Here is an 11,800-nt window from a genome sequence, read left to right as displayed (position 1 = left end):
CCTTTCTTATTTCTCATTTCCACCCAAATAACTTCCCTGGATGTATTTCCGGGAATATCTTCCCTCAGCACAGCTGTAGTGCTATCCCTTATCAAAAATACTACTCCCCCTCCTCTCTTGCCTCCTATTCTGTCCTTCCTGTAGCTTTTGTATCCTGGAACATTAAGATGCGAGTCCTGCCCATCCCTGAGCCATGTTTCTGTAATTGCTATGATATCCCAGTCCCATGTTCCTAACCATGCCCTGACTTCATCTGCCTTCCCTGTTAGGCCCCTTGTATTGAAATAAATGCAGTTTAATTTATTAGTACTATCTTGTCCCTGCCTGCCCTGACTGTTTGACTCTCTTCTGTACTCAACTGTACCAGCACTGCCCCCCCCACCACACCCCCCACTCCCACCCGCCCCCCCCCCCCGCCTCCCCCCCACCCCCCCACCCCCCCCCCACACACACACACCTTGGTAGCTGAAATCCTCCTGAGCAGCTCTAGCAAATTTCCCTACAAATATATTAGTCTCCTTCCAATTAAGGTGCAATCCGTCCTTCTTGTACAGGTCACTTCTACCCCAAAGGTGATTCCAATGATCCAAAACTATAAATCCTTCTCCCATACACCAGCTTCTCAGTCATGCATTCATCTGCTCTATCATCCTATTCCTGTCCTCATTAGCTCGTAGTACTGGGAGTATTCCAGATATTACTACTCTTGAGGATCTCCTTTTGAAAGTCCTGCCTAACTCTTTGTAACCACCCTTCAGAATCTCAACCTTTTCCCTTCCTATGTCATTGATTCCAATGTGGAAATAACCTCGTGCTGGCCCATCTCCCTCTTGAGAACATTCTCCACCTTCTCTGAGACATCCTTGATCTGGCACCAGGGAAGCAGCACACCATTTTGATTTTTTGCTGCTGGCCGCAGAAAAGTCTGCCTGTACCTCAGACTAGAGAATCCCCTAACACAATTGATCTCTTGGAACCCAACGTACCCCTCGTTGCATTAGAGCCAGTCTCAATACCAGAAACTTGGCTGTTCGTGCTACGTTCCCCTGAGAATCCATCACCCCCTACATTTTCCAAAACTGCATACTTGTTTGAAACGGGTATAGTCACAGAATACACCTGCGCTAGGTGCCTCCCTCTCTTATCTTTCCTGGAGTTAAACCATCTATGTGACTGTATCTGAGACTGTCCCCCTTCCTATAACTGCCATCCATCACATACTGTTGCTGTTGCAAATTCCTCATTGCTTCTAACTGTCTCTCCAACCGATCCATTCGATCTGATAAGATTCGCATCCTACAGCATTTATGGCGATATAATCTGCAGTAACCCTTAAACTCTGTTTAAACTCCCACATCTGACAAGAAGCACATATCGCTCTACTAAAGACCATTTTTGCTTCTACACAATCTACAGACCCAGAAAATAACATCGTCTTATTCCTCTACAAAACACTGCCCCAGGTTAGATTGATAGTTACAGCTTATATTTTAAGTTTAATCAAGAGACAAATCTCAAAAAACATATAATGAAGAAAGAATGCACTCTACTCACTACTGCAGACTTTCTGTCGGCCACTTAAACCAATTAACTTATCCGATCTGTGCTGTGAACTTCACCCAAACAATTCCTCCAAGATCAGTTTGTTAATTTTCTCAGATGCTTTCTGATGTCCAGCGATACATGAATTTAACCAGCAAAGGCAGTACTGTGCCGGGTTCACTCTGGTGTCAGTTTCTTTCTTTTTTCTCTCTCTCCCCCTCCTGCACTGACCGCACCATGTGCTTCCTTTGTCTGTTCTTCTCCCTTTTAAAACGCCTGTTGTTTTGACATTTTTTTCCCCAAAGTTCCAAGACAATGCTGCTCCTGCAATTTGAGGAAATCACCTCCAGCACCTAAAATACCTCAAAAAAGGAGCCATTGTTATAGCCAGAAATTTTTGTGGTCCTCCATCTTGGATGACCCAGAATTGTTTGGATGTGCAGGAAAATCTCTGTCAAATGTGGAAGGATCCTTTGGAGGCTTGGATGGAGGTGAGGGGGAGGTGTGGGCGTAGGTTTCTCACCTCTTGTGGTGGCAAGGGATGGTGCATGTTGTCACCTCCAACTGTAATTCTCCCCATGAATGGGCTGGCTACAAAATGGCAGTGGTAGGATGCTAATTGTGAGCCATTGAGGAACTAAAACCCAACATTTTCCTAGCAGTATGTGGATCCGAGAGCCATTATCTGATCATGTAAAGGCTTAAAAAAAAGGTAACAGTCTAAAGTAGCACATGGGAAGCAAATACATTCATTTTGAGGTATTGGCCTTGCTGATTGATGCTTTAAGTGGTTTTACTTCTTGTTATGCTTTCATGTCTATGCCTGGGTTTCACTGAAAAGACCAACAATGACTGCCCATCTCCAACTGCCCATGAACTGAATGACTTACTGGGCCATTTCAGAGGACCATAAGACTGAATCACATTGGTGTGGGTCTGGTGTCATGTGTTGGCCAAACCAGGAAAAGTTCACAGATTTTCTTCTTTAAGGGATATTAGTAAACCACAGGAATTTGAAAACATTTGATAGTAGTTGTTGTGGTCACCATTACTGAGACCAGCTCCATAATCTAGATGTTTAAATTAAACTGCACTTAATACCTCAAGCTGCCATTTCATTTGAATGTGCACACCCCCCAAAGCATTACTCTGGGCCTTTGGAAGACTAGCCCAGCAATATTACCATGAGATTGCTGACATGTGGCATAGACTTTTGGCCTCATCCTCTCACTTTCTCTCACTTATTGATCCTTTACTTTCCCTTAGCTTGCGTTCCATTTCTATTTTATCCAGTCAGCTGGGCCAAAGTTTCTTGTTGCCCTGTCCAGGTGTTCAATTTGAGACAGACTGCAGTGTCCTGCCCTGACTGTTCATCAGCCATTACAGCTGGGGAGTACTGGTGAGCCCAATGTTTATTAATCGTCCTCATAAATGGAATGGTTTCTGAGACCGTTTCAGAGATTTGCAGTTATATGTCAGGGAGGACAGAGTAAGGATGGCAGATTTCCTTCCCTTAAGACCATTAGTGAGCCACATGGGATTTAATGAGAAAGAATGACAGAATCCATCATCAGCAATGTTGAGACACACATTCAAATGTATTCATTGAGTTCAAATTCCATCAGCTGCTATTTGATTTGATTTGATGAGATTTGATTCCATGTCCCCAGCATCTTTGCCGAGGCCTTAACATTATTAATTCAATGACCGTATCATGATGTTGCCATCTCCAAAAGCTATCAGTTTTTTTATTTCCACCACTTGGTCAGTGATGGCCAGCCCTCCTTTCAATGCCTCTGACTTAGAATTATAGAGTCATAGAATCAAAATAGCACGTAAACAAACCCTTTGCTCAAACTCGTTAATGCCAACTCTTTCCCAAACAAACTAGTTCCACTTGCTTGTGTTTGGCCCATACCTTCTTTGCTCTCTTGTGGCTGACTGCTATCCTCTGGCAAATGCAAAGGCTGCCAACTATTGACCAACACTGGGAAAATTGAGAAGCTGTTGGTCTAATGGTGTTATTAATCCAGAGACCCAAGTAATGTTCTGGGGTCAAAGAGATGTACAGCATGGAAACAGATCCTCCAACCAGGGCATGCTGACCAGATATCCCAACCCAATCTAATCCCACCTGCCAGCACCCAGCCCATATCCCTCCAAACCCTTCCTGTTCATATACCCATCCAAATGTCTCTTCAATGTTGCAGTTGTACCAGCCTCAGCCACTTCCTCTGGCAGCTTATTCCATACACATACCATCCTCTGTATAAAAAAGTTGCTCCAAAGGTCACTTTTATATATTTTCCCTCTCACCCTGCTAAGGTTTGCTTTCCCAAAATGTAGCATCTCACATTTATCTGAATTAAACTCCATCTGCCACTTCTCAGCCCATTAGCCCATCTGGTCAAGATCCTGTTGTAATCTGAGGTAACCCTCTTCGCTGTCCACTATACCTCCAATTTTGGTCCTTGGCTCAAATCTCAACATGGCAAATGGTGGAATTTGAACTCAATATTAATCTGAAATTAAGGGTTTAATGATAAACATGGAACCATTGTCAATTGCTGGGAAACCTGATCCAGTTCACAAATATCATTTAGGGAAGGAAACTGCCTTCCTTACCTGGAATAGCCTACACAATGTGGCTGACTCTTAATTAGCCTCTGGGTAATTGGGGATAGGCAATAAATGCTGGCCTAGCTAGTGGCACCCACATCCAATGACTAAAAAATAGTTCCTGATATGCTCGAGATCTTCCAAGGTTGATGGATACTGCATGCTTACCCTTGGAAATGTGATTTCAATTTGATGTGTTTCGTTTAAAACTTTTATGTGTGATACAATAACACAACATGCATCTTTTAATGGGCTATTTAACTGACAACTTTCATGCACCTTCTCCTGTCCTTTTACTTCTTTTATCAACTTGGAGATCACAAATGTTGATAGTTCCGTCAGTGTAGTCTAACCATGATTCTAAACAAGTTGAAGAGAACCTTCTGTCATTCCTCTAAGAAAACTTTTATATGGCCCTGCTCTGCTTTAAAATGTGCGGTATGTATTAACTGATGCTGGGTTTCAGTAGGAGGCAAGTTTGTGTCAATGGGCCTGATAATGAACTGTATGGAGTGAAAACCCTGAAAGGCAAGTTGCCTGACACTGGTGGAAAATTCAACACTTTTGGAATACTCACTTGGTCTTGAACTAGAAACTACAGCATATTTAAAAAATATTCTTTTTCCATTGAGTCATTCTGATTAAATAGCAAGGCAATCAAAAAGGATTGCCATTTTGGGATTGGGGAGTGTAAAGAAATGACCCATGTTTATCTTGCGCTGTTACCAGCTTTGGAACGTGGCCAGGTTTCATCGCCAATGAAATACTGTCTAACTGTGGCCTCAACTCCACTTTGCCATCTATTCCCGACAACTATTCATTCCCCTTTATTTACCTCATGCTTAAAAATATATAGTGATCCAGCCTGTCAGTGCTGTCTGGGGCAGAGAATTCCAAAAAATATGAGAAAACAACAAGTCCACATTTTCGCCTCTCATTTTTACACTCTCTCCACTTAATGTGCCTCTCAAAATAACATCTGCTCACTTCTCTCATTGTGTTGCTTGAACTCCCTTGAGACCCAATTTATTTTTAGAATGTCGAGAAGTCAATATTTAAATATGTGATTTTATTTCTCTGTATTTTTCACAACTGTCCAGCAGACGGGTTCCCTTGCAGGGAATGGAGAAGGATGCCCAGGATTAGATCACAAATCCAACAAACTCTTGCAAATCCATAAGCTAACAAGAAAGCAGCAACTGTTGGAGGTACACACAGAAGTCACTCGGTATCTGCCTGTCTGCCGTCCCTTTCTGACACTCTCCCTTTGAAACCCTCCTGGTGAATTTGGCCTTCGTGTTGCGAGCTATACAACATTTTGCGTACTCACAAGTATTTGATTATTTAATCAGGGCCAAAAATAAGACATTAATAGAGTACACGGAAATACAATGACGTTATTTTGCTTTAAGGTGTGAGGGTCAAGCACCCTTTTCAAAAAGTTAACATTGTAAAAATTGCATGAAATTCATATCAAGGAACATGGAAAGTTTTTTTTAACAATAATACAGAAAATACGTTTTTAACAATAAAGCATTTTAACATCTTCATCAGATGCAGCTTGATTTCCTGATGCTTTGCTCAAGTGTGGAGCTGAGGGTCTGGTGTTGCACTCCGCAGGAATAAAGCTCGTGTGAGGTCCACTCAGAAGCTGACAGGGTGAGGTAACTGCTTACGCTGTATGTCTGGTCAGAGTCCTGTAGGGTTGAGCTCGTCTGGATGCCGGTCTGCCTGACTTTGCCGTCCACACTCCACACCAGCGTCACCGACTCCGGGTAGAAATGACTGACCATACACACCAGCGTCGCCTCATTGGCTTTTGCAATCTGCTGTTCTGACGGGGGGAGGAGCAACACTGTGGGCTTGTTTGGCTGACGACCTAGAAGCGAAAGATGAAAGACTGCTTATGAGTTCACATACACACTTGAATTATGAACTGTGTCAAACACTCACATTGAAACACCAAAATGTATTTAATTCTGAGCTGCAGAGACGTGTACCCGCCAGAGGTTTATGTTTCTGAGAAATTTCACTTGAGTACAAATGTACTTGTTAGCACATTCAAGGAACATGTAGAAAACCGAATTTCCTTAAACTGCATAGAGACAAAGAAGCCTTCTGTCACTTAATGTCTTGCTGGAGAAGGCCGGAGGGTCTGGAAATATACTTCGGTTAAAAAAAAGAGTTCATTTTGGGGAACTAGCTCTCAAAAATCCAAGTACATATGTGCACTGGTAAAGCGTCAGATTCTGGGAGGCTGCGTGTTGAGATCACTGCAGTATTGAACGCTGTGTCCCACTAAAGTGGTGGTCATGACTTTCCACCATGTGAGGTGAAAGGAGGCCAATTCAAAATCAAGCCAAAATCATCAAGGCTCCGCTTGGTTATGGCGCAGTGGCCGTGTCCCTCTCTCTTGAGGCTAGGGGACTCAGTTTCAAGTCCGAATCACTCGGGTAGTATGTAATAAACTGACAGTCTGCTTGTTGGCAATCAGGGAACAAAAGCTAGCGCAAAGTCCTTTTTTAAATTCAAAAACGGAAATTGCTGGGAAAACTCAGCAGGTCTGGCCGAACCAAAGAAGGGCCATTGGGACGTTCACTCTGCATTCTTTCCAAAGATACTTCACACTCGGAGTCCCTCGTACTCACCAGCTTTCCTAATAAACATCCCTTATGTATTTGTGTAGACAATTTCAAGCAGGAAATACGTCTATACCACGAGGATGCTATTTTAAACTTGACTGCTCGTGACAGAGACTGACTTGCATTGCGCTAGTAATGTGCACAGACTTCCACTGATATCAAGCAAAGACAGCTTTCCCCAACATTGTACTTTTGACATACCCTTAGTCCGGTCAGCCTGAATTGATGTGAAACTAAACATTTGTAATATCTATTTCAACTCTATTGTGATGTGTGCTGATAACTGATATCATTAATCAATTTTTAGGATAATTGGACAATAATGCTTCAGGATGGTGATGTAATCACAAATTAACTTCGAATGACAGGAGACTTGGTTTCTGGATGTTCACACATGTCGGCAATTAAATGCGGTAAAGGGTAGCAACTAGAGTTCTGTGATGCAGTGCCCCGACCTCTGAGCCTGTGTCCAACTCCGGGGGTGTATAATCACACTTCGAAACAATAATGATCTGCAACGGATTGCATCAATTCGACTTTTGATCCAATACAACCTAATATTCTCAATATGAATAGTCCTTCACGAGCACTTTTAAATTGCTTTAGTTATATTTTAGATTGATTATCCCAGACATCACTCGATTGAATTGTGTTTACATCTATGAAAACTTCTGACTATTTGACTACTAACAATGACTGAACAAAGTTGGGCAGAGTTATCTAGAGAGAATCATCAGTTGTGTATGGCTATTCCTTTATCTAAGAATTTCACGAGAAAATTACTGAACACCTTTTCATACATACACCTGTAACTGTAGCAGAAACGTTTTTAAATTATTTGTGTTGACTAAGAATATATGTTTTCAATTATCAGTTTTCCCTAGCGTCACGACTTTGACTCAGTAAATCCCAAACTACATTGTGCAATTTATCTTACTTTTACCAGTAAAATACGTTACTGGCATCACCATACCCATTCCAATCGGCCAGATGTTGCCAAATTCTGCTGAGGGCCCCGATTTTCCGGAGATAAGTCCCAAATTACAGCGGGAGAGGGGGAATGCCCCTGCGAGAGACCCGCCCCCCCCACTCTCACGCACCCCCAAATTCCTCAGAAAGTCAGAATTGGATATGCCTCCACTACAGCCTCAGACAGCACATATTCCCTGAACACACCGTGTCTACAATGTTTCTCCTCGCGTCACCCATGGTTCTTTCGCGTTTCACCGTAAATCTGTGTTGTCTGGTTTGCCATTATTCGAGCAATGGCAACGATTTCTCCCAATGGATCCAGCCTAGACATTGTATGGTTCTCGACGTCCCCATCAAATCCTGTCAACTCCTCATTTTCTTTCAGGAGAACACTCTCTGCTGCTTCAATGAAACTGCCTCACTAAACCTCCTTAATAGTGGAGCCATTTTCACGAAAGGTTTCTTTGCTTATCACCCTCTAAAACCCCCACCATTCCTGCCAACTTGATCCAAAAGCACCTGATGTAGCCAGTTCAGTGTTTTATGAAAGTTGATCATAATTTCCTTGCTTTTGTCGATTTTCAAGCCCAGAATTCCGAAAAACTTCTTTTTATTAAAAAAAAGATGCTCAGCCTGCCCGGTCTTTAAATATCCATCTTGTGTCCTCAACTCCCAGTGCCTCTCTCTGTTTCTATGCCCCACTGTACAATTACATCCACTGTTTCGTATTGCTTCATCCTACTCCCCCTCACATGTAAAACTTCACACCTCCCTCCATTCACGGCCATCAGCCTCGTCAGACTTGGAATTTCTCATTCCCTTCCTCACAACTCACAACAGTCGCAAGCCTTTTCCTCAGCCAAACGTTGAAAATGTGTCGAGTATACCAAAGTCCACTTTATCCCTACAGATACAGTAAGCAACAATCTCAGGGGGACTGCACTGTATACACTCCTGTAGCCCAGAAAGTAACCCTTCACCCGAACTCAGTAGGCTGACGTCCAATCCACTCCCTGACCGCGCTATTCCTTTTAGATCATGGGTTTCACTTTGGCAAGCCCATCATCTCGGTGCCTGATTTTTCAAAAGGCCAGCATATGTTGTCTGATAACAGAAACAGTTTAGTCCTGTTTCAAAATATGTGGGATACTATTTTGTTGAATTTGGAGCAAGGCCAGCCCAGGCGCCGTTTCTGGGACACGTTTCCTTCCGGGATTCATCTGGAGGTTACTAGTCACTCCAATTCTACCTGCCGATGCGCAACATTGCCATGAATTTTCATGTTACAATTTACACCGATGGTATGCAAAACGAAACAATGTTTAGCCCATTTCTACATGGCTTCCCTTCGTATTCCAGAAGTTTTGAGGGGAGATCGGCCTAACTCTGGTATTTTACTAACCCTTGGATGTGGTTTTGGCAGGGGAGGGGAGTGACGCCGGGACATTCGGAATATAACGTGTCGGATGGTCCCCTGACTGGTTCCCGTCAACATGGGCTTTTCCCAGACGGCTCCCCAGCGTTATTAGCTGTCCGCTCAGGCAGTGGTGGGGAGCGGAGCGGAGAGGAGAATTAGCTCTTAGTCGGCACTGTGGTGCTTTTCTACGCAGGAGGCGAACAGACCCCTCCGTCTGTGTGACCGAAGCAACTTTGGCGATCGCTTCATAATACAGCTCTCCATGTGCCTCACAGCTCTCACCTCCCCCCATGGCGGCCGCCCGAAACCACCTTGCCCCCACCCACCAACTCCAATAGCTTCAAACAGAAGGTAACTCCGAGGGGCTGGAGAGAGGGGTCACTCAGCGGCTGCTTGGCGTAACGATACCCTAGCGAGTGTGCGGCTCTAACAGGCGGGCTCGGGACCCGGCGCTGTTCCCGACCTTCGCCTGGAAAGTTAAAATAATCTGTGGTCTTTAGTTGAGTGACTGACTGCAGAGAATTATTGAGGATTGGAAGAGGCTTGGAACACGACTGAACGTTTAGTTTACGCTAAGTTGAGAGAAATTCCGAGTTCCAATGCGAAAATACGTTTCCATTTCCAACCTTCACCTCATTTTAAAATACTTGGATTGAAACCGGTCCATGTCATTGGTTTTTGGAGAACACATGCTGGGACTTCAAAAAAACTTCATAATATTATAATAGTATCTGATCTATTAAATATTATCACATACAATCGAGAGTCCATAAAGTGTGGCGCTGGAAAAAGCACAGCAGGTCAGGAAACATCTGAGGAGCAGGACAGTCAACTTTTCGGGCATAAGTCCTTCATCAGGACTCCCCGTGTGCTGCCTGACCTGCTGTGCTTTTTGCAGCGCCACATTTTATGGACTCTGACTCTTCAGCGTCTGCAGTCCTCACTATCTCCGAGTTGCTGCTCACATACAATTCAACGTGGCATTGCAATTTTAGCGACAAATCGTCTTTTCCTCCTGGACTACCAGTAGCTCTTAAAATAGCAGTTTTAACCTGAGCAACAGCATGGGACTGTTTACCTAAAGTGACGATTTGAATATAGTTTAGGCTTACCTCATCCAGTACAAACAATATATTTGGTTCGTACAGTGCAGGTCAACTCACAATCACCGAATATGGAGAAGGAGCAGTAATGGAAAGAGGGCAAATTCGAAGTACAAATGCTAATCATTGTGTCCTCCAGTTACAAGCAGCGATAAGCTTCCTCTTTGATTGCGTGATAGGCTCGAGCTCCCAAAGGGAACCAGGTAGACAGAGAATGCATTCAACATCGAGTTACTTCTATATAGGGTGTCAGTTAATTCAGTTGCCTGGATGGCTGTTAAGCGGGGGTTCAATTTTGGACCAATTGAGGTTACCAGGAAAGGTCCAGCTTTTCGACCTCTCCCCTCACCTGATGCCTCTCAGGTTAAACCAGTTCCACTTCCCTCTCTCTCTCGTTAATGTGTGAACCGTCCTCTGGGAACATTACTCCTTTGACATCGCATTGTAATTTTAAATTTAAAAAAAACTGATCCAATAGTTTGCTTGTTGGAACAGCGGGCCAAACAGATTCAGTCTCAGAGGAACACTTTTGTCGGAAATTGACAAAACAAACTTTGCATTTATGTGCTGAAAAGCAATTTGATTTAGAGGCGTAAAGAATAAGTCACTTACTCGGAATATTTAGCCTGGTTCCGCTCCCGAAGTGCCACAAGTCGCTTGTGTCTTGTGATAAACAGTAATAATCGCCAGCGTCCTCCGGCTGCACGTTAGTGATGGTCAAATATCCCACGTTGGTTGATTCATCTTCTAAGCCGGTAAATCTGTCCGAGATCCCCTCACCTCTGTTATCAGTCCCATACAGAATAAACCTTGGGGCGCTGTCCCGTTTCTGGTGATACCAATTAACATAATTCTTTGAAAGGCTGATTCCGTGGACTGTACAGGTCAGGCGGACAGTTTCTCCAGGTGTTGTGGACTCGGAAGCTGGTTGGACCAAGCGGACCTCCGCGCTCGTGTCTGTAAAACAGATAAACCATTTCATGGTTAAAATTCCCCCGGTAAAAATGAACATCCATCGACGACGTTACATTCAGATCATATCAGACTGTGGATTAGGCCTAGGCTTTACTTGAAAAAAAATCCTAACGCTAAAGAAATTACAAATTTTCGATGACACTTACAGGTCAGACCAATCGTGAGCAAAAGCAGAACAAGAGCAGCGGCCATCGTGACGGTGCTGTTGAAGTATGAATATCCAATGCTTCTGATCAGTGAATGTAAACTTTTATATCAAAGGTTGGACCAATTTAAATATCACCGTCTTATTAAATATGCAAATATAGTGTTTTCCCGAAAGCGTCGATTGGCCACCTGAGCAGCATTCAGGTTCTTGTAACCAATTGTATCAGTCACAATGATTCCAAACAGCAAAGTCACACGATAGAATTCAGCTTGTCCACTCTCCCTCCTCCTCGCTGAGACGTTCCCCGTTACATTATCGCTGTGACTTTAACAAAAGTCCAAAGGCTGAAATAGTTCCAAGCTCATATTTTGTAAAACCTAAA

The 11,800-nt window shown here is 43.5% G+C and overlaps 1 protein-coding gene across 1 annotated transcript; it reads right to left on the bottom strand.

Moving 5' to 3' along the window:
• Positions 1–5,453: 5,453 nt before the first annotated feature.
• Positions 5,454–11,505, bottom strand: LOC140487694 (immunoglobulin lambda-1 light chain-like). Its single transcript, XM_072586964.1, has 3 exons — positions 11,417–11,505; positions 10,908–11,252; positions 5,454–6,040 (listed from the first exon to the last, which is right to left on the bottom strand). The coding sequence occupies exons 1-3, from the start codon at positions 11,460–11,462 to the stop codon at positions 5,712–5,714; spliced, it is 720 nt and encodes a 239-aa protein (XP_072443065.1). The 5' UTR covers positions 11,463–11,505; the 3' UTR covers positions 5,454–5,711.
• Positions 11,506–11,800: the final 295 nt, after the last annotated feature.

Source organism: Chiloscyllium punctatum, chromosome 17, assembly GCF_047496795.1.
Source record: "Chiloscyllium punctatum isolate Juve2018m chromosome 17, sChiPun1.3, whole genome shotgun sequence".
NCBI lineage: Eukaryota > Metazoa > Chordata > Chondrichthyes > Orectolobiformes > Hemiscylliidae > Chiloscyllium > Chiloscyllium punctatum.
Note: the sequence above shows the minus strand (reverse complement) of the source record. Positions and strands in the feature narration are given on the sequence as shown.

Bases quoted from the DNA above. Each gene is read 5' to 3' on its own strand.
- LOC140487694 (XM_072586964.1), bottom strand. From the start codon at position 11,462: ATGGCCGCTGCTCTTGTTCTGCTTTTGCTCACGATTGGTCTGACCT. The intron at 11,253-11,416 runs GTAAGTGTCATC...TCTGTTTTACAG, and splicing joins GCTCACGATTGGTCTGACCT to ACACGAGCGCGGAGGTCCGC. The intron at 6,041-10,907 runs GTAAGTGACTTA...TTTCGCTTCTAG, and splicing joins AACCAGGCTAAATATTCCGA to GTCGTCAGCCAAACAAGCCC.